This window comes from Zalophus californianus, chromosome 8 (assembly GCF_009762305.2).
Source record: "Zalophus californianus isolate mZalCal1 chromosome 8, mZalCal1.pri.v2, whole genome shotgun sequence".
Classification (NCBI taxonomy): Eukaryota; Metazoa; Chordata; class Mammalia; order Carnivora; family Otariidae; genus Zalophus; species Zalophus californianus.
This window is the reverse complement of record NC_045602.1, coordinates 80,882,571-80,909,747: the sequence shown is the minus strand read 5'-3', so window position 1 is coordinate 80,909,747 and position 27,177 is coordinate 80,882,571. Positions and strand designations below refer to the sequence as shown.

At 45.9% G+C, this 27,177-nt stretch overlaps 1 protein-coding gene and 1 pseudogene across 10 annotated transcripts in view; both read left to right on the top strand.

The window, feature by feature from the left end:
- RFX8 (RFX family member 8, lacking RFX DNA binding domain) overlaps window positions 1-27,177 on the top strand; it is a 251,754-nt gene that overhangs the window by 217,001 nt on the left and 7,576 nt on the right. For 5 of the 10 annotated variants that reach the window (XM_027622412.2, XM_027622415.2, XM_027622411.2 and 2 more), the window contains 9 exons: window positions 7,599-7,662; window positions 11,646-11,756; window positions 12,345-12,422; window positions 16,180-16,293; window positions 17,099-17,249; window positions 19,884-19,942; window positions 21,428-21,584; window positions 23,720-23,814; window positions 26,721-26,835. In XM_027622412.2, the coding sequence (XP_027478213.2) occupies window positions 7,599-7,662; window positions 11,646-11,756; window positions 12,345-12,422; window positions 16,180-16,293; window positions 17,099-17,249; window positions 19,884-19,942; window positions 21,428-21,584; window positions 23,720-23,814; window positions 26,721-26,835 (944 nt within the window). Of the gene's footprint in view, window positions 1-1,137; window positions 1,207-7,598; window positions 7,663-11,645; window positions 11,757-12,344; window positions 12,423-16,179; window positions 16,294-17,098; window positions 17,250-19,883; window positions 19,943-21,427; window positions 21,585-23,719; window positions 23,815-26,720; window positions 26,836-27,177 lie in introns of those variants that run through there. The other 5 variants (XM_027622416.1, XM_027622413.2, XM_027622418.2 and 2 more) reach the window with 5 other exon arrangements.
- On the top strand, window positions 13,313-14,593 carry LOC113937703 (annotated as a pseudogene).

Here is a 27,177-nt window from a genome sequence, read left to right as displayed (position 1 = left end):
TAATCCTACATGAGGACAGGTCCCATGAAGTATCCCACAGTGTTCCCCTGCCCACTTCTCAAGGCCATATCTGCAGAGGTCTTGTTGTTTCTTCTGCTCACACCCATTCTCTCTTCTCACAGAGTTCAGGTCTTTCCTTTATTTCAAAGAACTCTCCTGCACATTCCTCTGTGTGCAAGTTGCAATGGCAGCCCAGTTGTTCTTCCTCTGGAGACCTTAAGTGGTCTCATTACCTAACCAAGCAGGACTCCTTAGAGTCAAGAGGCGCACAGTGAGAGGGACTCCTGGGCCCTGCACACTTGGAAGTCTTCAACCCCAGTGGGCAGTGGGCATCTACGTCTGCTCAAGCATGTTCTTACATTCACTTTGAAGAGCATGATCTCCCTAGTGTTTAAAACACAGAGGGGAACCCCCAGCAAACCACAGATGAGTATATTTGTAGTTCCTAAACGTTGAATGCCCTGGTGAAGCAGGAACTTCTCTATGTGAGGCCTAATTTACAAAAACTTTCTTAAGAGAATAGGAATCTGAATTTTTAGGTTTTGTTGTTGTTGTTGGGTTGTTTCATTTTGTTTTGTTTTTTAAGAGCATGTCTTGTTAGGTGTGTCTTAGAGTGGAATATATTCCATTCCCAGCAACAACCCTCTGAGTTATTGAGTGGTGCTGTTCAAGGGCATTCTGTTGTCTTTTGTTCCCCCTCGACCTTATGTTAAGGAAAGAAATGGAAACACCAATAAGAGCATCAGCATAGAGAGATTTGGCAAGGAACCAGGGTTGGTAGCAAAGAGGTGGCTCTGGGGGACTTTGCTTCCTCTTCACCACCACTGCCAAGCACTGCAAAGAAGCATATATCTAATTAAAATAAATTTAGTCTCAAAATAAGCCTCTATCTCCTCCCTCTTTCCTCTATATTGGTCCTCCAAGACGGCTCCAATTAGGCTCATCAGTATAGAAATTCTGATGCCCAGGTCTCTGACACCATCCATCCCACCCCTCCCTCCACTCAAGCAGAAGCCACAGAAGGACATGATCCAGAGTCAGGGAAGACGTCACTGATGATCCCCTTCACTGGACACCTGAATAGGAGCAGCTGGGGAGTCAAGTGTGTCAACAGCATTCGCTTGCACTGGGGTAGAGCAGGACTGGTGCTGAATTTCACTCAAAACTGCTGAGGCAGCATCTGCCCTGAACCAAGGAGAGACCGAGGTTTGATTTTCAAAGCAAATGAAAAGTTTGAGGCTTTTCTTTTTTCTTTTTTTTTTTTCGGAAAAAGAAAAATAACTATAAATATGCAGTGTGCACCATATGAAAAGGACCCCTTCACAAAATCCAGAACGTTTTCCCTCCTGCTCCCCTCTCCGGGGTAACATAATTTTACAGGGAATAGGCCTCCCCAGATTCCAATCCTGTTTAGCTGGCAACCAGATTGAGACTTGGACCTGGGTATAATTGCTGACCTAGAAACTCACTGAAGAATTAAGGCCAGAGTATAAAATGCTTTATTATTGTCTGGGGAGAAGGGGGGAATGGAGGGAGTGTGTGTGTATTATTGTCACATCTAGAGAAACAACCCTGCCTAATTCACTGTTATGCTCTACCTCTGAGACAAAAATCCCTGTTAGTATGTTCCAAGGAAAACTTTTTTGTCATTTTGCAAATAGATGAATCCCCATTCTACCCAACGTAAATTCTGAAATCAATTGTACAGAGTCTCATGTTTCTCTCAGGAAATATGGAAACTAACCCTTGCCCTCATTCCTCCCCAACAACAATCTCCTCGCCACCTCTCCCTTGCCCTCCCTCTCTCCCTCCCTCCCTCCCTCCCAGCTTTTCCAACTTAGAATATTAAAAGCCTTTAAAAAGCTTCTAAAATCATGCCTTCAACATTCCATGCCTTTGTTCTTAGGTCCTTTGTTCTTCTGCCAGCTCATGAGCTCAGGGGGCTGCCTCGGTGGGCCCTGAGCCTGCAGAATCCAGAGCTGTGGGCCCAAAGCTGGCTAGTTGTGCCGACAAAGCAGAAAGGCAAAGGGTTCGTCTTTCAGACCACACCCCCCTTGAGGAGAGTGAGTTCACAGGGAGCTGTCAGCCGGGCAATTGTGGGCACCACAGACCTAATGATGTCAGAGAGAACACCAGCAGTTCCTTCAGAGTCTTTCTCCAGACCCAGGAAGGGCGCCTTTTCCTTCTGTTTGTGCAGCCATGGCACCCAGCGGTGTCTGAGCCCACCTGGCTCTGAGGAGCCCCAGAGGGCCTAACTCTCAGGCACTAATAAGGTGTCCAAGTCGCAACCTGCTTTTTGGCCCTGTCCACCCTATGGTTTTCAAGGCTGGTTAGAACTTGTTAAGGTTTAAAAAAATATGCATTACCCGGTTGCTGTCTAGCAGCTCAAGAAACATACAGGTGGAGAATTATACCCTAGACTGCACCCTTGCTTGGAAAAGATTTTAAAAGCAGGTAACGCTTCCAAGCTCGCGAACACTGGACCATCCAATTTGCTCAAAGCCTCCCTCACTCACCAAGCTCCAGCCAGAGCTGGCTCCTACAAGGCAACGTGCTATTTGCTGTCTGCCGGTGAAGCTTAACTTCTGGTTGCTGAGTTTTACTTCAGGAGGGTGAACGTAAATGAATTAGACTTTCACCATTTCCCAGGGTGTTCCCTGCGGTCATCATTTTGCAGTTAAGTTGTTCATAAAATCTAATGGGTCAGGGTACAGTTAAGCAGTATAAAAAGCAACAGCCCCCAGTGCAGAATATGACTAATCCACAAACAACACTCAGCAAACCAGTTTTAAAAATAAGGTAGTTCTTTTCAAATACCTGATGTCTTACTTTGTCCTGCTCATGTACGTTATTTTTTATCCTACATATACATCTCGCAAGACCGAATAGTAGAATGGGCAACAGAGATGAGGCTCTGAGTCAGAGCTGGGTCTCTAGCTCTTGGAATTGTTTCTCTTTTCCAATATATAAGATGGGGATAATAATGAATTATTATCTATCTACCTTGTGGATTGTTGGAAGAATTTAGGTAATACAAAGTAAAGCACTCAGCAACAAATAAATACTCAGTGGATTGTAGTGATTAGTATCATTAGTAGAAGCAAAATTATATCAAAGAAAGCTTATATTGCAATCCTAATGACACACGTCCTTCTATGACTCCATATATTTACTATTTTAATTTCAGCTATAAAAATATTCATCAAGTTCATCTTCTAATCAAACCGAAATATAATTATTCATGTGCTTTGAGTAAAAATTGAAATTAGATCCTTTAATGATTGGAAGATGAGCACCTTTGCTCTGCAATCTGACACCAAACAAGTATGGTCCACGAATTAGGTTTATTACATTTTTATCCTCTTACCTTTGTAATTGCTCCAAGTTGTTTCACTGCTGATGGAGTGATTTGAGAGGACAAATTACAAGGCCAAAATGATGTAAATGAAAGTCTGGATTAATGACAAATGATGTCAAAACCTGAGAATGTGAATGCAAATTGTAGTTAGACTAAAAGAAAGTCAAATGCCAAAAAGCATATTAAGCTAACATTGCATTTGAAAGATTTTATGGAAGAAAAAAAAAGATGAGTTGTGTGCCATATAATCATATCGCAGTCCTCTTCACATGCTGGATCCTTCTTTAGCCAAATTGATCATAAAATCTAACTAACGTAATGGGGTGCCTTGGTGGCTCAGTCGGTTAAGCACCTAACTCTTGATTTTGGCTCAGGTCATGATCTCAGAGTTGTGAGACCAAGCCCCACACTGGGCTCCAGGCTCAGCAGGGAGACTGCTCGAGATTCTCTATTGTACTGTGTGAATTCTGAGCCTTCCTTCTTCCCAGGTCTCTCTCCCTCCATTTCCAGGGGACTCTTTGCAGCACCTCCTGACCCCTCCCTATCCCTAGTGGTTAAATCCTGACAGCCTGGGCCTGGGCTGGCTTATACCCTGTGGAGCAGGAGCTGAGGAGACAGTTCACCAGGAACACAAGTGTACATATCTTAAGACAAGGACAGACTTGACTCAGGGTCCCTCCTGAACCATGGGCTTCACCATGACTTGGTACCATTAAAGCATCTGAGGCCTCAGGAAATGGTGGAAGAAGACCTCTTGGACTGGAAGCCCTTCAATCATGGCAAGGCTGGCTCTGGATGTTAATGTGGTTTTATTAGAGCCATATTTCAGCAATGACTATGCTTTTGATCACAACCTAGTAAATGTCCCAAAGGACTGAGTCAGAACCGCACACGGGAAGTGATGCAGTGGCAGTGACCCCTAGAACATGAGGCCATCCTGACTGGCACCTCAAGAGCTGAAACTGTCACCTCGCATGCTGCTTTGGCCTCCCTACCCTCATTACCCCTCCTTTTGAGTGATAGACCCCAGCGGTCTAACACGGTCTCCCTTTCTAGCTCAGCCCAGCCTTGTCTTAAGATTTAAGCATGGGGCCAATGCCTGCTGTGTCCATTTGGCCTAGTTGGCCAGATCCTCTGGGTGCCAAAGCCCTTGACATGGCCCTCCATGGATCCCCCTCTTTGCCACCAGGCTGGTCTCCAACAGCGATCCTCTGCTCACCTGCTTTGTAGCCTGGCTCTGATATTGCCGCCTCCTCTCTCACTAACCGGTGTATACTTTCATACATCTTTGCTTGAAGGGGGCCTTGGAGACGAGGTAATTTTTTAAATAAATAGATAGGATTGCACTAAGCCCAGACCCATGTTATGAGCCATTGACCTATATTAAGGGATCCTAAAGGTTAGAAGAGGCAGCCTTGCCATTCTTTTGAACAAGTGAGCTGTCACCGTCTGGCCAGAAAGAGATGGGCATTTTTTTTCACATCTCTTTGAAGAGGAGATTTTATGTTTCCTGTCACTGTTGTTTCAAAGAGCAAAATCCCCCAATTTAAATGCTATAAAAATAAAATAACGCCCCAGTGAGAATAGTGGGATTGTGTCCCCCAGTCTGCCACACAAAGGCCTCTATATGGCAGGGAGTTCGCTTTCAGCCTCCTTTTAATAGTGAGGAGGGTAACACCACCCTCCTTTCAATGGCCGTTGAATTAAACTCATATACTACACATTGAACACATGGCAGGAACTTGGGAGTTGCATTTATAAATCCTAAGTAATTGAGAGTATCACTCTCAACTGATTGGCTTCCAAAGCTACCGGAATCAGGGTTGGGGCAGAGGGACTGAGCAATAAGGCGGAGGGTTTCCCTTGTCATTCCTTTAAGTCAGAAACCAAACCTTCTAGCTTCCAGACTCCTGTTTCTAAGTAGCTAAAGGAATGTCCCATGAAGATTGTTGTCATCGTCAAAAGAGTTTAGTAAGTGCTGTCTAAGTACAGTGTTGTGATATGTACTAACCAAAGGGGCTACCTAATCACAAGTGACACCATCCTGAGTTTATCAAGCTGCAAATTTACAGCCATGTAAACTGAAACTAATAAGGGAATAGCATGCCCCCCAACATATATTCCCCTAACACCCTATACTTCAACTGTCTTAACGCCCATGCCATGTCTTTGCAGTTATTTATGTAACATCTTTTTTCCTCTATAGGCTGTCACCTCTGTGAGAACAGACTGTCCACCATGATCGCAATTATATCCCCCAAGGCCTAGTGCAATGCCTGACCCTGTAGGCATGCAATAAATATTTCATGAGGCAATGGGGGATGGAGGGATGGAGGGATGGAGGGATGGAGGGATGGAGGGATGGAGGGATGGATGGGGCTGAATATATTCATACCATGGTCTTGGATTCATTTTCCAAAGAAAATATATTAGGGTAACATATTAACCCAATATGGAATTATAGAGAAATTGCTCTCCCTCCAATTTAGTTGAGGAAAGGCCTCACAAGTGATTTTTAGGACATCTCTTAAAGGCTGATGACTCTATATTTTAATTTAATTCCTCTTCTATTAGCCCTTTACTCAGTGAACTTTCATTTCTGACATTTTCTTCTTTTTTCTTTTTTTTTAAGATTTTCTTTTTTTATTTGAGAGAGTGAGACAGAGAGCACAAGCAGGGGGAAGGGGCAGAAGGAGAGGGAGAAGAAGACTCCCCTCTGAGCAGGGAGCCTGATGTGGGGCTCAGTCCCAGGACCCTGGGATCATGACCTGAGCCAAAGGCAGATGCTTAACTGACTGAGCCACCCAGGTGCCCCTCTTCTGTCTTCTTTCATTCTAGGTTTTATCCAGTGTTTTATTTATGTTTGTTGGTCTTGAGGTAATGTCCCAGAACCTGTGTGACAATGGGCTGCTTACAGATTTTACCTGGAGAAACTCCATCTTTGTCCATACCTACCCAAGAGATCATTGAGATATGACAAGTGGAATTCCAGGACATCTCAAATTCTTCACCTGTGGCTCTCTTTGCATCATCCATCAATCCATCATGCTATGTGGAGGGGTATCTCCCCTCCAGGTTGAACAGATCCCACATTCTGAAACCCTCTTGCCGTTGAACACTCCAAAGTACATTGTGATAGCAACTCTTGATGGAAGATGAAGAGGGTGGCTTTCTAGTGGTTTTGTTTCCAGACCCTGAATCTATTTGCCCTGTTTTGAAATAGAATACTATGTGAAAATATTGATCAGATGGGTATCAAGTATTCTGCCCAGTTTCCCACAACTTGGATTGGAGACTGGACGGACACAAACATTTAGCAGAGAGCTTCTGGGGATTTGGAGAGAATGGGAGGGGCTGTAGTCTCTCCCTGTGTGAGATGAAAGCCATTGACCTCCATCTCCCCTGCACCCCTGGACTCTGACCTCCTCCCAGGCCATCCTACCTTGAAGACCATTGCCTTGTTTCCAGAAGTAGAGCAACTGGTCTACTGCCTTCCTCTTCTCTTTATGTTTACCTAGAGTTGAAACAATCAGGTGTAAGGATATGTATTGACTTGGAGTGGACAGAGCAGCTACAGCTCTGAGAATGGTGGGGGAACTGGGAAGGAGATGCCACCTCTGGCATCCAGAGAATAAACATTTCCTGTGCAAAGGGGGTCGTCTCTGGGCTCCCAGTTTCTCAAATACCCAGAATTAAAGGGAAAATATCCCACACCACATGGAGAGGACTGAATCTGTTCTCCATGATGTACAAATATCTTCATTATAAGGTATGAATCCAAGTCATGGTGAAATGCAATGTACATCTCATTATTCTCCATTTCCTTGTTCCATGAAGGTGCTCTGTTACATACATCAGAGGATATTATCATTTCTGAATTCATCATTTTTAAAAGCCCCAAATCAGAAAGTATAAGACCTCATTTCCATGAACATTTTTCTTTTCTCTCAGGAGCAAGTTCTACCCATGATAACATCATAACCTTACTTCTAAGGGGAATAAACCCCTCAAAAGAAATACATGGTTGTCCCAGTTACAGAAATTAATTTTTTTAACTCCAAGCAGGTGCTAATCACCTGTCATGTATAGGAACTTGGAGGAGAGTTTTGAAAAAAAGTTATACCCCATATAAGTAAACTTGCTGCAAAAAAAAAAAGAAGAAGAAGAACACTACTTCATACTTGTGCTCAGAAACAGGTGGCTTACTGAAATTATTTCTCTGTTATCTGTTCTGTCACAGTGGAGACATCATTGGCTTTGAAAAATCTACTAATTATAACAGCATTATCCAACAAGAAGGAATAGTGAGTATGGAATATAATAGATTTACTATAATAGACCCTGCAATATTCAGTAATTGCTTGATCAGATGCAACTGTTTTCCTGTGTTTAATGTTCTTATTATGTGTGGTCCTTAACCACCCACCCATTTGACCAATGGGTGATTATCCACAGTGTGCCACACTGGGACAGATGTCCTCAAGGAGCATACCGTTTGCTGTACATCAGCTGTTTGTGTTTCTTTTGCTATAATTAAGAAGGATGTATAGGTTGTTAGCAATAAATTTGTGAGAAAGTGTCTCCATGTTACAGTTATAGCTCTTTGAATTAGGACACCAGAACTATTAATAGCTAATCTATGACATCATGCATTGAATTTTACTTAAGTTGGCCAAGAGGATATGGTCGTACATGGTGTCATTGAATGAACAACTTTTTGAAAACCTTTTTTTGTGACCAGCACTCTTGGGGACTGAATGAGGTATGAAAGAAAAGTAAAAACAAACAAAAACGTACTCTCTATACTTGAATAGAATACAGTTTCAGGGTTGGGAATCTAAGATAGACATGAGATAACTGGTGTGCTGTGGAATGGGCAGGGTAGGCTGTAGGTGGATTGAGAAGTCCAAAGTGGGATTGGAGGAGAAAAGTTGTAGTGGACCAGAGTGATTAGGGAAGGCTTCATGGAAGAGGTGGCCTGTGTTCATTTCCTATTGCTACTATAACGAATTAGCACAAATTTAGTGGCTTAAAACACAAACTTATTTTCTTACAGTTCTGGAAGTCAATCTGACATGGTTCTCACCAGGCAAAGATCAAAGTGCTGGCTAGTCTTTCTGGAGGATGTAGGGGAGAATCCATTTCTTGTCTTTTCCAGCTTTTGAGGCTGCCCATGTTCCTTGGCTCATGGCCCCTTCCTCAATCTGCAAAGCCAGCAAAGGCAGGCTGAGTCTTTCTCACACTGCCATCCTTCTGGTTCTTTGCAGCTGGGAAGGGCTCGCCGCTGTTAAGAACCCTTGTGATTACATTGGGGCTGCCTGGATGATCCAGATAATCGCCCCATCTCAAGTTCCTTAACCTTAATGACATGTGCAAAGTCCCTCTCACCATCTAAGTTTCCAGGGATTAGGATGTGGACATCTTTGGTGGCCATTATTCTGCCTGCCACAATGCCCTTGAGCTGATTCTGTGGGGGTCACTTGGATCTTCTTTTAGGAGGCATTCATCTTGGCATAGTTTGCATTCATGCAGGGAGGTGTGTGGGCAATGAGGCAGAGGTGAGGATTTGGGGGAGCAGTAGACTCTGGGTAGGGTCAGATGGTAGACAGCTTGTCAATGCCAGGCCGAGGAATTTACATTTCACCTATAGTGAAGACCGGGGGAGACTGTAGGCCACCATTGAGGCATCTTTAGAAGGAAAATGACAGGATACATTTGCTTTGGGGGTGATAACTGAGGGACCAGTGTCCTCAAGGATGCAGGAAGGACCAACGGCATCCAGGAAAATTGATAGGGGAGACAGATAATGCGTAGAGGGTCAGGTATTGACAGGAAGGGTCCCCCATTGTATCTCTAGGGTGTGACACACAGTATGTGCTCACTAAAGATTACAATGACATTTTTTAGAATTATCGAAAATCCCAAACTGCATTTAATATAGCTGGAAAGTCTAAATAGAATGTCTCACTTTTTTCTTTGTCATTTTGCTGAATTATTTCTCCAGAATGGGAATCCCTCTGATTCTTTCCTGAATGCCTTCTCCTGCAGAAATTCCAACTTAAGTGGTTCTGTAACATACTTTCACTTTAAATTTCTGATTGTTTATATTGTAAAGAAAAGATTTCAATTTGTGATTTTAAAACAATTTTTTTTCTGAAAGATCAGTTCTTTTCACAGGAAGAGCCTGGAAGGAATTAACTCCAGGAACACATAACTTTGCTTTTTATTATTATTTTGTTAGTAATTGATTACTTTCACGTTTTCCTTGCAATGATTTCTTACATTACTACAATAACAATAGTACATTACTACGCTAGTACATAGGACATTGAACAGGTAGAACTGTGATGATTTTGCCATGTTGAAATGTAGAGATTTCTGCAGCGAGACAAAGAATAGTCTGCCTGGAACTGTGATTCTCAACTTGAGCGTGCGTAAGCCTCACTTGGGAGGCTGATCAAAATGACAGATTTCTGCCCTCATCTGATCTACTAGGGCCCTAGGGATATGAACCCCAAGCACTCCTGGAGATTCTGATGTAGATGGTTTCAGGACCACACTTGAGAAACACTGGCTTTGATCATAGCAACATCAGCCTCAGGAACATTGATGAATACAGGAGGTCAGGGTGTGCTATGGAGAAAATGGATGTAGTTAGGGTAAGATGTGGTAGGGAAGAGAAGCTAGCCAGAATTTGACTGGATGATTCCTTAGTGCTTCTCTAATAGAAGACTGATGGCCAGGCCAGTGAACTCCACAAAACAGCCCCATCCTTCTTGATGACCTGCACCCATATACTACAAGCGTTGTCCATCCAATGACTCCGAGGGAAACCAGTGTTCCAAAGTGTGAGGAATGAGGGTTGAATAGCACCCAGTGCAAACCCAGTGGGAACCAAACAGCACCCACAGGAAATGACATCCTTTGAGCTGTCACCTTTCTGTGCGACTACTTCATGTATTTATTTAGACACCCATGCCTCTATTTATTCCAAAAATATCGATAAGGGGAATCGATATTGGCATCTTCACAACATTAAGTGCATAGTGTGCATTTCTCCAGGTCAGTTGCTTTTGTCAGATTCTCAAAGGGGTTCGGGACCACAAAGAGTTAAGTAGTACAGATTTTAAGACACTGAAAAGACTGTTGACCATGACCCCTAAGCTCTCCTGACCCTCGCTGTGATATGAGTTGATAACAAGGGAGCATGAGAGAAGGAGGAAGCTGGCAGTGCCTGTTCTCGATTGTGTGCAGCGCCTCGTGGGGTGGTAGCCGAGTGCCACTCCTATCCATAAGGGTGGGTACAGGTGGTTCAGAAGGCCACTCTGCCCTCACGTGGCTTGTAGACAGGAACAAACTGCAAACCCACACAAACAGTCTACTAAGCAAGATGTAAGTGAGAAGCTCAGTGAGGCTCTGAGTATATAAGATCTGAGGATATAAGATCTAAGGGTGAAATACTAATCTTGGAACTGTACTGTCACAGAGCAAACCATTGGGGTGGAGAGAGAATGAAGAGGAAACCATCATGTGTGTTGCAATCCAATGTGGCAGGCTTCACAAGCTCAATTTCCAACCCCTAGGAATGATTTCAACCTACTCTTTTGAAATGGAAATTATTCAAAAATTGTTCTGGAAAATCTTGAAGAAGTCATTTAAAATAAAATCAAGGTCCTGCAATCAATCAGGAGTGATCCTGCCTTCCCTTGCTCAAAAGGGACAACAGGAAGAAATGTTAAATTCACTTTCTGCCATGTTACCTCTTTCCTCCTTGATGGAAATGTTTTACCATTCTGTAATGTGTCCTTCTGAAGTCTGTGCTCTTCATTTTCCTTGATAGTTAGACCCTGAGATTTCTGATATAACTAACCATTTTTATAATACAGGCATCATGACCTAGACAGGATATGGTTTTATTTCAGAGGGACAGTTATATAGACAAGGATTGTATAAATGTATTTGTGGTATTAAATTATTCATAGATAATATTTTTATCACATGTTACTATACAGCACTTGTAATACATGACCGTAAGAGTGACACATTTGAGTAATATATTCAGTCCTAACTGCTTCCTGATGAACAGAGTTTATAGAATATAAGGGAAGGTTAATATTATTTGAAATGAAATAAGGGGGGAAAGTTGCTAGGATCAATATGTCCAGAGATGTGGATAAAAGGTTACATAGAACATTAACCTGTAGTAGCAATGTGATTATTACATGGTTTATATGCAAGGAAATGCATTTTATTTTCAAGAGATAATCCATGTGTAAATGGTTTCTAGTGTGAAAATCATTCACCGATAAGGACAGACCCAGTTGGATCCCCTTTGTCTGAATTCAGGAGATGTCCATTCTGGGAGCAAGAACTGGCAAAGAAGTATTCCTACAAAATGGTAGGCTTGCATGCCTGGGAGAAACTAACTTTTCATGCCTTTGATGCCCAGAGGAGTAAATGTCTTCTTAGTTTGCCTGTGATCATTTGAACCCGATGGAGTGATATTTGCCTTCTCCCAGACCTGTGAGCACCAACATACCCTCCTGGGCTTGGTGGCAGTCAGGAAATTCAGATCTTCCCCTCACATCCTATAGAAAGGCTCTACCTGGGACCACTTTGTCATCTAGAATGAGGGCTTCCCTATGACAGAGCAGAGAACAGATAGGCAGATTTTCTAGAAACTGGGATGGGGGAATATGAAGGGGGAAATTGGGGTTTAGGGAGAAAGATGTCAGAGACTGGTGGCCTCTTTAGTGGGTGGTACAGACCCTGGGGTTATGACTTCAAAACTGAAGCTATGTCCATGTTAGGCCAATAATGTGTATCGATTGCTCCATATAAATAAATAGCACCGTTAGAACTCAGCTACTCTTATAGCTGAACTGCAACATGGGCAGCAGCCTCTAAGGGCTGAGGGAGGTCTTTGAGGATCAGTTCATTCTTGAAGTGACTTTAAAACTGAAATGATTTTCCATATCCTTCCTAGATGGCCTTTCTTGCTGATGAATACTACAACTATTGCCAAGATATTATACAAAACGTGAGGAACCAAGAACTTGAGAGGGTAGGGTTTTAGCTATAAAATACAAGTATTTATGACTCATTATTAATCATTTTACTTGAAAAGACCCCCTCAAGGGATGTCGAGTGGTAATTCATTGCACTGTAGTGCTTAGAAGTCAGCTATTTATAGATACTGAGGTGATATCTGAGGTGATATTTTTATTCAGTTTAATCATTTGGAAATTTTCCAAGGTGCTAGTATAACCTTATGCTTCAAATATAATTCAGCTATTTCTTAAAGATCTAATTCATGCTGATTTTGAATAAAGTATTGGTAATATTATTCACCTTAGAATTTTCAGTCATGCTGAAGAGCCATTTTATTGATAAATGCTAACCGAAAAAAGAAGCAAGACTTTGAAGCAGGGTCATCTGTGTTGTAATGATTGGGTTTTATTCTAGAATTGGCTGTGGAAAACACAAACACGTCTTTTAACCATTCTGAATTTTATCTTTTGCAGTAGAAAATCCAGGGAAACAAGCACACATTTAAATGAAAGCTTTTCTGATGCCTAGGGTTCTAAGTACTTCAGCTTTGTGTGATAATATTCATTTAGCATGAGTTCATTTAGTACTTATTCAGTGTAAAGCATTATAGTGAAGGAGAGACCAAAATGGCTTCAGGATGACCCTTGTCCTACTGATGCAATTTTCTCAATATCCATCCACCTTGAATATCTAATACACTCCTTTCCTTCATTTGCTCATCAAACATTAACTTAATTTTTACCCTGTGACTAGTACCATTTCTGGAACTAGGAAAGTATTCTCCATAAGGCTTAAGCTTATAATCTGCCTGAAGGGCACAGATCTAAGGGTCGGGAGGACGTTCAGCCTCTGTGAGCCGCAGGCTTTTGGAGGAAGCGGTTGTGTGTTCACCATCTTAGGAAGATGTTCTTGTCCGTGGCGTGTCTGGTGTGGGCGAACCCGTTCAACGTGCTGCACCTGCAGCTGGTACACGATGGCCTCACGGGCCCCTGCAGCAGCCTCGCAGGGCCCCCGGGCCCGCCCCGCTGCTCCCACCCCTGCAATCTAGCAGCAGCCGCTGTGGAAGAGTACAGTTGCGAATATGGCTCCATAAAGTTTTATGCACTGTGTGGCTTTGGTGGGGTCTTAAGTTGTGGTCTGACAAACACTGCTGTCGTTCCTCTGGATTTAGTGAAATGCCCTATGCAGGTGGACTCCCAGAAGTACAAGGGCATATTTAATGGATTCTCAGTTACACTTAAAGAGGGTTGGTGTTCGTGGTTTGGCTAAAGGATAGGCTCCCACTTTCACTGGCTACTCTATGCAGGGGCTCTGCAAGTTTGGCTTTTATGAAGTTTTCAAAGTCTTGTATAGCAACATGCTTGGGGAGGAGCATGCCTATCTCTGGCGCACATCACTATATTTGGCTGCTCCTGCCAGTGCAGAATTCTTTGCTGACATTGCCCTGGCTCCTATGGAAGCTGCTAAGGTTCAAATTCAAACCCAGCCAGGTTATGCCAACACTTTGAGGGATGCAGCTCCCAAAATGTATAAGGAAGAAGGCTTAAAAGCATTCTACAAGGGAGTTGCCCCTCTCTGGATGAGACATACCATATACCATGATGAAATTTGCCTGCTTTGAACATATCATTGAAGCATTGTACAAGTTTGTGGTTCCTAAGCCCCAAAGTGAATGTTCAAAGGCAGAGCAACTGGTTGTAACATTTGTGGCAGGTTACATAGCTGGAGTCTTCCGTGCAATTGTTTCTCACCCTGCTGATTCCATGGTATCTGTGTTGAATAAGGAGAAAGGTAGCAGTGCTTCTCAAGTTCTTCAGAGACTTGGATTTAAAGGTGTGTGGAAGGGACTCTGTGCCCGTATCATCATGATTGGCACTCTGACTGCACTACAGTGGTTCATCTATGACTCTGTGAAGATCTACTTCAGGCTCCCTCACCCTCCTCCACCTGAAATGCCAGAGTCTCTGGCATTTCAACCCAAGAAGAAGCTTGGGTTAACTCAGTAGAATGATCAAAGCAAATGTGGACTGAATCTGCTTGTTGATCAGTGTTGAGGAAAGTGCAAGAGGAACTTTTATATATTTGACAGTGTAGGAAATTGTCTATCCCTGGTATAATTACTGTAGTCTCTTGCCTAAGGCGAGGATTTCAAACCCACTGTTGAAATAAACCCAACTATTCATGAAAAAAAAAAGCTTACAATCTGGTACTAAAAGGAGCAATATAAGCCAATAAATATGATACAGTATGGCAAGTTCTAGAATGGCAGCTTGATTAGATTGTTCTGGGTGCTAGGAGAAAGAGTAAAAATGATGGCCGGATAGTCTCCCAAGGGGAAGCCATGATGCTATTGATTGCAGTGGAAAAGCAGAGGTTCAGATACACTCAAAAGTGCAGTAGGAAAGGAGTTCCAGGTAGAACTAATGGTGTAGGTGAGAGCAGCAAGATGTTCTCAGGCATGACATGACGGGAGAGTCACTGTGACTAGATATAAATATCTATTAAGGAGAGAACCATAGGGGATGTGGGAAAGTAGTCTGATCCTAGAAAGGGCCTCATGCCCTGTGAAGAATTCTGATTGATTGAGAAGGTGGTGGGGGAGCAGTGATGCAAGACTGCCATATTGGAGCAGACGACAATGAGGAGGTTTTGTCATAGGCAAGGTGAGAAGTGAGGGGAGGGGTCAAGTCTGGAACAGTGACAGTGACATCAGAGAGAAAGATGGGCAAATTGGAGAAATATTTCTGAAGCAGATGCAACAGGATTGGATGACTTTGGACAAGGGTGGTGAGGGAGTTAGCAGAGATGAGCCCGTGGTTGCTACCTCATTCAGACCGACCAACCCCAAAAGCCATGCTCCAAAGTCACCAACCTGACAGTAAAAAGATTAAATAATCCTATTCATCCCACTATTGCATTTTTTGTTCCATATCTATGAGTCTCTTTGGAGATATCTTCTCTAAAATTAACGCCCCAATAACTGGATTTCAAATCACAGAGTCGTCATCAGGTACTTTGAGAGTTGGCTGTAACTTCCTTGACAGCCTGTATACAGGAATAGCTCTTTGCCTAGAGTCATCAGCAGGGCCTCGTGTCAGGATTTCAGCGCTGCAAAATATTTGAGCCTGCAAAAATCCTAAAAAGGCAAGGGTCTTTATTAGTTGGCACCTCAGATTGGCCACCTGGTTCAATAATAGAGTCTGAAGAGTCAACATGGGCAAACATAAAGAAAAGTAAGGAAGCTGCCATTTTGTTCCACAACAAAAGGTATCTACCGAAGTCTTTAAAGAAGGCTCCATGGAGAATGATACCGGTGCCCTTTGGCTCACACAGTCCTTGGGTGAATTCTAATTTATCAAGGAGGCCTCTTTGATTAAATACTGTTACACATCCTTCTGAGCTGACAAATAATTGAGGGAGTCAGTCAGTCAATGAACATTTGTTCTAAACGGTGGTCTGTGCTCTATGGCCAGATCCTCATCCTATTACAAATCAACAGGAGCCCCCTTGTGGTCAGAAACAGCCTTCATTCCAGAAAACTTGAAAATGCCATTCCACATCAGCCCATCCAACTGGCTAGTGGCTCACTGATGGGTTGCTGGAAAGAACACTTCTAAAACACAGCTTGGAAAAGCTGATAGGCCGAGCTATACATTAACTGGACTGAAATTAATCCCATTACCATTTGGGGCTGATTAAGTATATAACGGGGCATCAGTCTCACCAGACACAAAATGAATTTTGGGAGGTATGTTCTGTTCCCTCATCAGGTGGAGGACTTGCTCACTTCCTTCTGGAAATCTCTGCAGCAAGACACAGTCATGCTTATGACATTGCCCGATGTGTGCCAGCTCTTTAAATGCTACGATGTGCAACTGTACAAGGTAGGAAGACATTTGCTTGCCTTGCTGGTTTGTGTCCTTTCCAGAAACCAATACCAGATGCTAGGATTAGGACTGCAGCCCTCCTGTTCTGCAGGCTCCATGGACTTCAGGCCCTCTAAGGAGTAAATCATGGTGTTGATGGAGCCTTTTAATCTTTCTCTAAAACTCAGCTTCTTTTTTTAAATTCGGTGAGAGTTACCTCATGGAAAGAAAAAGCCAGTACACCTGGTGACGTATGGTTCCAGTGATTAGTGAGCCCTGCATTGAGTCAAAGTTCTTTCTCTGGTAACATCAACAAAGAAGTCTTTAAAATGAGTAATTGGAATAATTACTTTGGAATATACAGAAGTGCTGGGTTTTCTCATTGCTTTTTTTTAAATGCTCAACCTCCAGAGTGATTACTGTTATTTGGGGATCAGTTGTATATAATTTCTATGCTTCTCCTGAAGCTGGTCATGAACCTTTACCTCTTACTTTATTATTTTTTAGGACACAATCTAGTACCTCGAAATGTTTAACACAAAGGTTGAAAACTGGAGGCTGGGTTCAGCCCTTATGTAGTTGGGTTTGATCCCATCTACTATTGGTTGAAATAGTGTTTCTGAAATTTTTTGAAACAATTATCAGTATTTTAAGATCTTTGAAAAAAATCCCATTCTGGCCACACACCCCACGCATTGAGCAGAGACAAGAGCTACATGGTAGCTTTCTCTCTGAGTTTGTGGCATGGCCAAACATGGCCACTTAGAACTGGAGGACGCCTACCCTGGCCGGTAGTCACCTCCTCTCGACAATTCCGTTGTAGGGAATTGAGGATGTTCTCCTTCATGACTTTTTGGAAGATGTTTCTATCCAGTACCTGAAGTCTGTCCGGTTATTCAGCAAGAAATTTAAGCTGTGGCTACTTAATGCTTTGGAAGGTTTTCCAGCCCTTGTACAGATCTCTAAACTCAAAGGTAGGTTTCAATGAAAAGAAAAAAATGAATTCTGTGAGAGTAGATGAAGGATCTAACTTTCACACTGAGGCAGGACATCTCAGCTGGTGGGAAACTCTTCCCCTCCTGCGCTAAACTGAAGCCCGCAAGGCCTGACCAGTTCGGATCTCCTGGCATTTTCTTTAGTGCAATGTTGGGTCCTTGTGCTGATCCATCCACACCCTTTCATCGATTGCCCCTTATAAATCCTAACATGGATTTCTGACAGGCCCACGGGGTTAGAGGTGCAGAAAAGTTGCCACTGACTATGGTCCAGGCAGGGGAGAAGCCACAGTGCGTCCAGCTGGTGACTAATGTGTGCCTTCTCAAACCAGCCTCCTGAGGGCAGCCTGCAATCCTTGGGCTAGGTGGCCCAATATTCTTCCACCTCTTTGTGCTCTGTGTGGCCTCTCAGCAAGGCTTCCAAGAATATCGCTCCCTCCTTAGAAATTCCTCCCATGTCCTTAACTTTTTCACACCTCTTGGGCCACTGGGGCATTCCCACTTTTGTGGTCTCAGTCTCCCCATTGACCTTCTAGAACATGTTCCCTTCCATCCTGCTGCCAGGTGGTAGTCTCTGAAGACTATGTCCCCCAGGCTGTTTGTCTGCTCAAGGCCTACAGCAGCTTAAAATGCCAACACTCACCCGCATGTGCAGGACATGCTTTATGGTCCTGGAATACCTCTTTTCCCCCTCCTGCCTCTGTGAGGTTTTCCACCACTGCCTGTAGCTTCCTCCAGCGCCCTCCCCACCCGGGCCCTCCTCTTCCTGGGCCAGCTTGCTCAGGGCTGAGTCTTGCTTTCTTTGCACACTGTTTGCTGTCTTCTCAGACCGGCCCCAGAACAGGACCAGCTCTAATTTTAACCCACCAGCCCTGCACCCCTTGCTGTGTTCAGTACTCACACTGGGAAACTTGATCCCACGCGACCCACCTGGACATGTTCCCATGGCCGGGCAGGGACCGTGGGCCGGAGACTGCCAACCAAGAATCAGCAGAAAGAGGGTGCTGCAGGGAACGTGAGGTCTGGAACTTGCTGTGGCAGAGGGTCCATGAAGTGAGGAGATTTCGCCACTCAAGCCCAGTCTCCCTCCGTCCCTCCCTGAGGCTACTTCAGAGCTTTCTTGTTGGTCATCCTGCCTCCAGCCTCACCCCCTCGATCACACATCCCTCTGCCCCTAGTGATGGTTCTACACAGTGATCTGACCCATTAAAACCTTCCACGGACCCTGCTGCCTGGACGGTCCACAGGCCTTCACTCACTATGTGGAGTCATTTACAGCTTGGCCTCTGGTCTCATCCTTGTCCCAAACCCCTGGGGGAATCCCCCCACTGGTGCTCCCCAGCAACACAAGACAGGTTGTATCCAAAAAGGTCCTTATTCCTGCTCCTGTCTCTGCCTAGAATGCCAGCCCCGTCCCCACCCCCCACCTCCCTCCCCCGCCAAGCCCTCACCCCTCCCTAACTCCTAACTTGCACATTCTAAATGAAGCCACACCTGACACCTTCTTCCAAACAGGCCCCTCCCTCCCCTCTGCACCCCCCCACACCGCTTCCTTCATTCCTCCCCAGGTGGCTCTCACACTGCCCGGGGCTCTTACCCTGCTGTGGGGAAGGCATCTGTAGGTCTGGTGACCCATCCTCAGAGGGTGAGCCCTTAGCAGGTAGAGGCTGCCCTCCTTCGTCCAACAATCCGGTGAACACCCAGCACACATTTATGGAGCAAACACTGCACTAGTGTCCCTCATAAATATTTGTCAGATGAATACATGCACACACTCCCTTTATGTTTCCTCTTTTTGCCCTTTCCTTTTCTTGGGTCACTTTTCTTTTTTAAAGATTTATTTATTTATTTGAGAGAGAGTGAGTGAGCATGGGGGTGGAACAGAAGGAGAGAGAGAATCCTGAAGCCGTCTCCCCATTGAGCACAGAGCCCAATGCGGGGCTCGATCCCAGGACCCTGAGATCCTGACCTGAGCTGAAATCAAGAGTCGGATGCTCAAGTGACTGAGCCACCCAGGCGCCCCTCCTTGGGTCAGTTGTTGAGGAGAGCACTGTAGAAATGACAAAGTTGGGGGAAGTCCTAAATTCCTTTGAGCAGGCACGTCAGATGCTGGGAGTACATCACATTCTGGCACGGAGGGGCGGGGGGGATGGTTTTAGTCAAGTGGCCCCTGCCAGTATCTCCTAGCCATTCGGGAAAGGGCCAGTGGGCGGTGGAAGACCAGGATGCGTGGAGGCCTCCCTGTGTGGAGGGCAGTTTAGGCAGCTGTACCTTCCTGGGCAAACCCGCGGGCCTCACGTCCGTGCTGTGCGCCTTCTTCCCCACTGTGTGCGTAAGAACTTGAAGCTACAGGGGCACCTGGGTGGTTCAGTCGGTTAAGCATCTGCCTTCGGCTCAGGTCATGATCTCAGGGTCCTGGGCTCGAGGACCGCATCAGGCTCCCTGCTCAGTGGGGAGTCTGCTTCTCCCTCTCCCTCTCCCTCTGCCCCTCCCCCTGCTTGTGCACTCTCTCGCCCACTCTCTCTCTCTGTCAAATAAATAAATAAAAATATTTATTTAAAAAAAACTTGAAGCTACAGTATTAATAATGGCCATATGTTTTGTTCTCAACAGAAGTTACTGTGTTTGTCAAAAGACTAAGAAGGAAGACATACCTTTCCAACATGGCAAAGGTAGGTTTCAGCCAACAGGACAGTAGGGAACAAAGCAGTTTCCTGAAGCAAAAAGTGAAAGGTGCAAGTATGTCCTAAGAGCAGGTGGTAGCTCCCGTTGTAGGGAGGCCATATCCATCTCCTTAGAGGGCAGAGGGCAGACAGGAGGACCTTGTTGGCCACTAACTGGGAAGGTGTAGAGTGCCCAAAACTCTCAGCGTAGAAGCCCACCCCACTGCTCCCCTGCTCAGAAAGGTTCTCCCTGCAGGAGAAAAAGCAGAACAAGCAGGTCAGTGTTCTAAAGTTCGAGAGGAAGAATCCACATAAGTGCTGACCAGGGCCAGCCAGTGTCAGAGGTGAAAGGGCATCATGGCAGAGTCTAGAATAGACAGATGGAGACCGTCACCCTGTGCAAGGCCCCATGGACTCCGTGTGTCCAGTCTGCCAGGTTTCTCAGCTCTGACCTTTTCCCTCCTGGGTTGTTTATGTAGCTTCAGTGTTAGAGGAAGGCAGAGAAGGGCTGAAAGAAAGATTCTATAATGCCAGTGTGTGGGCCCCTCAGGAATCTGTTCTGAAATCCTGTGGACACCAGATTGGGACAGCGCTTAGACTGCAGCTCTGTTCTAAATCAGTCCCAGCTCGGGAGGAGCACTGCCGGGCCCCTCCGCTTGGCCATCTCTGTCCTTCCAGCACAAAACTCTCTCTCGACTTCGCGTTTCCCGGGGTTGGTTCCTGCCTCTGTGCTCACAGCCCATCCGGTTCTCCAGCACTTTCTCATTCCTGATTGGGTCAACCGGTGATGGCCAACCCAAGTGGCAAGCTGGGGTTCTAGAGCCACCCTGCTCTGAATCTTCTCTTTCTGAACACGATGGTTGGGGGAAAGTTTACTCAACATCCCAGGTGCCCTCAGGCTCCTCCCCTGTCAGATGGAGGAGGTAGCTGCAGGGTCTGCTCCTGAGGCTGGTGTTGAGGATGACCCGCTGCTCAGCCCTGGGGCTCCAGAAATGGAGGGGATTGGATTGTCCCCGTTGGGTGGCTGAAAAAGTCAGCTCCCAGCAGCTGAATTCATGGCCCAGAGGAAGGACAGAGATAGCGTCTGGTGCCCTCAGCCCCCCTCTGGAACTGGCATCTGTGGAGCCACATTCTCCTTGCAGAGCTTCCGGCAGAGCCGCCGTGCTCCTCTCTAGAGTAGTTCAGGTGCTTGGAGTGGGGTGTAGGGAATAAGAATCAGGGAGAGGAAGAGCCACAGAGCCCCAGGAGCCCTGACCACATCTGCCTCTGAGCAGAAGGACTCTGAAAGGTGATTTTCAGAAAGGCCGTCCTAGAATACGTGCAATTTGAACATTTCAGTTGTCATGTAGGATTCAGTTTTAGTGGGTAATACCCAAATCCACTTCTCTTTCTCCTAAAAAAAAAAAAAAAAACTTAGTCTTTTGGAGAGGGGAATTAGGCAAAAGTAAAAGGACAAGATTTAATGAAGTTATTATGCTTCTCTATTATCTTTAGACTATGAGAATGGTGTTGAAAAATAACAGGAGAGTCAGCGTTTTGAAGTCGGATCTACATGCCATCATCAGTCGAGGCACTTTGGACATGTCTAAGAAAGCCCTGCCAAGTAACCCGAGTAGTGCCGCTGACCTGGAGACACATGCAGAGATGAAATGTAATCTCCCTTCTGCACCTTGCGTTATTGGGTCATTTGGGATATATTTGGGGCTGGCGTGGCCATCACTAGTTTATGAATTCTTAATAGAGGTGGAACCTACTTTACTCTTTGATATTATCATTTATCTGCTCGCACATCTCTTCCTGCAGGGGTGAGGAAGGGTTCGCCATGTCACCAGTGCTAATACACATTTGTTGAATGAATGAACAGAGGAGGGTGGTTGTTGCTTCCCAGTATTTCTTCCTGGAAATCAACGTAGGGTGTCTCCTTTGGAAAAAAACATCGATCTTGTACAGCAGATTCAACAGTGTCTCTTCTAACTCGGTCCGAATCACATTAAGTTAACCCTGCCTTGCCAGATTCCGCTGTGTCACTATTGTGAGCATTACCAGTGTTATTTTTCACAAGGTGAAGCTTAGCCATGTGCTCTTACCGTTATTTCACTACTTTCCAAACAAGTGATAGTAAGTATGTGGATATTCCTGCCCTTTGCTATCTGAGAGTTGTAACTGTTTTCAAGGGAAAAATCTCCCTTGCACAAAGAGCTTGACAAGCGGGCTGACAGCATTGTTCCATCTCCGGGAAGCGAGAGTAGTGAGAGAAGCAGCTGTCCTCACTCAGCGGGGAGAACCTGGGTGCTGTTTCAGGAGGAGAGCTGCAGAAGGTGTATGACCTCCTCCCCCAGACTACAGGCGAATCTCTAGGCCTTTGTAGGAGAGTTGCCAGGAGGGGCCATGGGAGCCGCGCTCCATTCATGCACGTTCCAGACACCCCCCAGGATGGCCCGGGAAGGTCCAGTAGCCTCATCCTCCATGAGCCTGGCCCTGTCCTGATACACTTAGCTGTGCTGAGAGCTGCCTCCCCAGAACCTGTGGGCTTCTTCCGGTGTCAGCTGTGGCTTATTCATCTTGGTCCACCCAACACGGTGCTGGCGCATGGTAGCACCCACATACTTCATAACTAGTTGAATACATGGATTCAGTAGTGCATAAATGCACCACAAATTATCCTGGCCTCTTTCTTAACCTGGAAGTAGGGCCGACTTTGGTAGGATTGTACCAGTTATTAAAATATATAAATAGGTCCATACTTGTCGGCGGGTCGCCCCTGCCCCTATTGTCTGGCTGTTCCAAATCCCAGCTCCTTCCCTCCCAAACCAGTAATAAGAAGGTAAACCCCTAACCTAGGAAACTTCAGAGATATGGACAAGCAGTGCTCATTAGTAGGAGCCCAAAAGGCCCTCTTCCCAGGCTACTGGTTCTCCCCCAAACTCCAGGTAATTGCCCAAAGCCTGCTCTTGCCCCCAGCCAGAGCGCAGGGAGCCCCAGAAGGGCATGAGGCCTCTCCCCCGGAAGCCTGCCCAGTGGTCCTGTGTGCTCCTACTGGCATTCTTGTGAAGAGAACTTCCAAGAGGGCACAGAGCCAGCAGGGAGGCAGTATTCTGGTCACCACTGCTGACGCCTAGCAGATAAATGCTGGAGGTGTCCCTGGAGGATCCTCCAGATGAGACCTGGCCAAGCCTCAGTCAGGGCCATGGCAACTTACTCAGGTTTCTAAACTCTGCTTGGTACATAGCCGCATTCCAAAAGGTGGGCGAGCCCAAGACTGTTCTTTGCTCAGTGCTGCCTGTGCAGGTGAGGACCCAGTCCTGATGTCACACATGCTTGGGCCCCACCCTTCAGGTCTGTACTGAATTTATAGCCCCAGGCAAGGCACATCCCTCATCGGCTTTGATGTCCACCATGGGTTTAAAGGACATTAATAAACTACCCCTGTTGTGAAAACGGCAAGGGTAGGTGAGCTCATGTCTGTATCATGCAATGAGCTCATCTGTAGCTGGGTTCTGTATAATTACAAGGTGTAGTTATTATTTCAAAATATTTTTTTTCCATTTCAACAAGTGACAGACATGGTTCCTAAGAGGCAAGACCATGTAACTCTGAACTAGTTGACCGCAGAGGTGACAAATCCAGCTTTAGAATTCTTCCTTTGTTTTCAAAAGGAGTGTGAGGCCCCAGGAAATGCCTTTGAACTACCGGTCCAGTGTTGTCCCCTAGGTCACCTAGTATACAAATACCTACAGTAAAATCCTGCTACTTTGCTCACAATCGTTTTGTTTCTTTTGTTTCCAGGTTTAAGCAGTTTGATTTCTTTGCTGGGGACATCCACGGATCTCAGCATATTCCTGAATTGTCTATCCTCAAATCTCCAAACATTTGTCTTCCAGGTACAAAACCATTATTTTTTTTTTTAAGGGAAGAAAGGGCTGTTGATCATTCTAGCTACATTTTAGCACCAGTGCCCATGACCCGGTGCAATGAAAGAGTTTTCTCTGGCCAGAAATGTGTCAAGGTTGGTGCGGGTGTTAAAGATAGGGAAGTGGTGTCTCAGTACCTCCTGCAACAAGGCAGGAATCAGAGGCTGGCACATACAGGTGTGTGTTTGTGGGTGAGCACGTGCACTTGGGTGAGCATGTGTGGTCTCAGGTGTGTGTGCAAGTGAGCATGTATGTGCAGGTGAGTGGGGGTGATGGTGGATGAGCATGTGGGGGTGAGCGTGGGTGAGTGTGTGTGCAAGTGAGCATGAGTGTGGACTGAACATGGGTATGTAGGTGAATGTGTGTGAGGGCGAGCCCATGAGCATGGATGAGTGTATGTGTGCACCAAGCAAGAATGTCTAGGAGGAAGAGAGAAAACAGTCTATTTAGGGAGAACAGTGCTGGTCTAGGTATTTTGCAGAACCATCCAAGTGTTAAGCTTGATTTCACAAAATCAAAGATGCATTGTTTTAGATACAGATGGGTTTGGTCCTTCTGGTCGACTTGAAACTTGGGTGTTACTTGACTAGGGCGTTACTTTGGCTTGTTGTCCTCATCCTCTGCCTTGGCAGCCTCACTGTAAGAGCTAAGAGTACTGTCAGAGAAAGTCCCAGCACCCCCGCCCAGCGACCCAGAGGGGGTGGTGGTGGCTGAGGAGCTGGGGGCTATGCATTAAAACCTAGACCCAGACGAGGCAGCCGAGGGCTGCGCTGCCTTGAGGCATTGTCCTCTGAAGGCTGAGGCAGTTAGGAAGGGCCTTGATGAGGGAGGTGGGATTTAAACAAGATGTAGAAGGTGAATAGGATTAAAGCAAACTAAGAAAAGGAACAATGTCCACACGAGACTGGCAAGAGCAGAATGAGCATATGGAAAAATGGAGGGCCATTTACGGAAGAAGCAGACGTCTCTGGAGCAGAGAACAAAGACTTGGAGGGCCTGGGCCAGAAACTCGACTTTGGGCTTTCTGTTAAGCCTCCAGTCACATTTCTTTCTCTCCCCCTTCCTGCCCCACGTGTTCTTGTCTATATGCCTGTCCTCTCTATCAAAGAAAAAAGGGCACAGGTAATACCTAAGACTGCAGGTGGCAGTAAGGTGACACACCTCAGAGATGAACCAGGAAACTTTTCGGGAAGGAGTTTGGAAGTCAGTTCCAACGCTTGGCAGGTGTCTGTTTCCATTCTTTGCCTCTGGGTGATAATCGTTCCCGATTCCGTATGGCTTTTCTTTCTCCTCGCTGGGCTTTGGCAAAGCCTGTTTGTAACAGTGGTAAGCATGTCCAGGGTTGCTTTGCTGTGGAGACATGTATTCATTTGATAGCTTCACCCGTAGAAGCTTTCAAGCCTCTGTTCCTTGTTTTGGGTTTTCACTCCACGCCTGACTTGAACCAAGATGAGTCCCCCTGAGACCAGTAATACCAATCCTGCCTCAAAGCAGCCCGAGAGGCTCACCCTGTTTTAGACCATGTAACACTGTATTTCCCAAGACTCCCACCCCCATATCTTCAGCCTTCACAAATGAGGCATGTTAGAAAAATGGTATTTTTGTAACCGTGCCTTTGAAGGTCTTGTTTTTGTACAACATCTTGGCTGATAAAAAACCAGACTATTGTCAATAAAATACTCAGACTGTGGAAATATAAGCCCTGAGGCATGTGGGAGGTGACTAACGGCTTCGGTGGCTGGCGTCTGGCTGCAGGCTCACAGAGGAAGCCGGTCAGCTGGGTCACGTGCTCCCTCTCCCAGTTCTCACTGGTTTGGGCCCAGCAGCAGCTTCTGGACACAGGGGCCTGAAGTGCCACGTGGGTAGCCACAGCTCTCAGGGTTTACATTTCAACACTTGTGCAGAGTGCTGGTCACCCAGGGCTACTTCTCCCCATGCTTTTCAGAAGTATCCTTGTGTCCGTTGAGCGGGGCTCCTTCTGGGAGTCCTGTGTTAGGTGGTCAGAAGCACCAGGCCAGGGGCCAGGAGCCCACGGTGGGAGGATGCTGCTCCTGGATGGGGTTCACCACCTCCCAGAGCCCGGGGCACTCACAGTGTGCAGAGGAAGGAGCAGCAGAGATGAAAAAGGGTATTATTCCCTCATTTCTAGCCAGGCTCAACATCTCCTCCTCAGAGACTTGTGGTCGTGCCCCGTGTGTGGCCCAAATACATGATGAGGCTTAGGAGGGCTTCAGGGGCGTTCATTCTAACACATGCCCGCGAGATTCATAGGATCCCCAAGGCGACTCTCTTTCTAGTTGGAGTTTTGCAGCCTGCATGTGGAGGCATCTCACTGGTACCCAGTTTAGTGCTACCCAGCCTGTCCACTGGCTGCCCGGATGGAAGCTTCCAGGCCTCAGGTCATGCACATGGTGCAGCGGCCAGCTTTGTGCTTTCCAGAATCAGCGCAGTTACCTTCATTAGTGTGGGGTCCTGGGCCGCTTTTGCACGCGCTCAGACTGGGCAGGTATAGAGCGGCCAGCAGCTCTCTCAGGGGCGACTGCCAGGTGGGCCCAGAGAGGCTGCCCGCGCCAGTCCTCTGTGGTGCTTCACAAATGACCGCTTTTGGAAAACTGTGTGGAATCAAAACAAAAAACGTAGGCCAGTTACCCACCTCTTTCCTTCTCTCCGCCAATCTCAAAGGGTTCTGCCCTAGAATCATCTCCACAGGAGATGCGGGAGACCACAAATAGCCCACTGTGCCTCTGCCTCATCGTTTCTTTTTCCTCTTCTCGCCCGGCCACTTGGGGGCGTCTGTGCGTGGCAGCCGTGCGTACATGATCTTCCAGACTTTGTCACAAACCCCAGCATTTTTTTTCCTCACAAAAATGTAATAGCCCAGCAGAAGCAAAGAAGAGTTTATCAAATTGGCCGCCAGCTTCCAGCTAAGATGGAATTTCCTTCTCACCGCCGTAAGCAAAGCCATGACTCTCTGCCACAGAGATAGTTTCGGTAAGTCAGACAGAGAACACAAAACATTTTGGTATTTTAAAATGTTATTAAGCATAGAATCCAGTCACCTTCTTTTCACCTTTTTAAAAAAATATTTATTTATTTTTGTGAGAGGGAGAGGGAGAGCAGGAACACGAGCAGAGGGAGCAGCAGAGGCAGAGGGAGAAGCAGACTCCCCACTGAGCAGGGAGCCCGACAAGGGACTCCATCCCAGGACGCTGGGATCATGACCTGAGCCGATGGCAGACGTTCAACCAACTGAGCCACCCAGGCGCCCCTCTTTTCACCTTTTTTGTAAAATACAACACAGACCTAGAAAGCCATAATAATTGTGTTTTAATG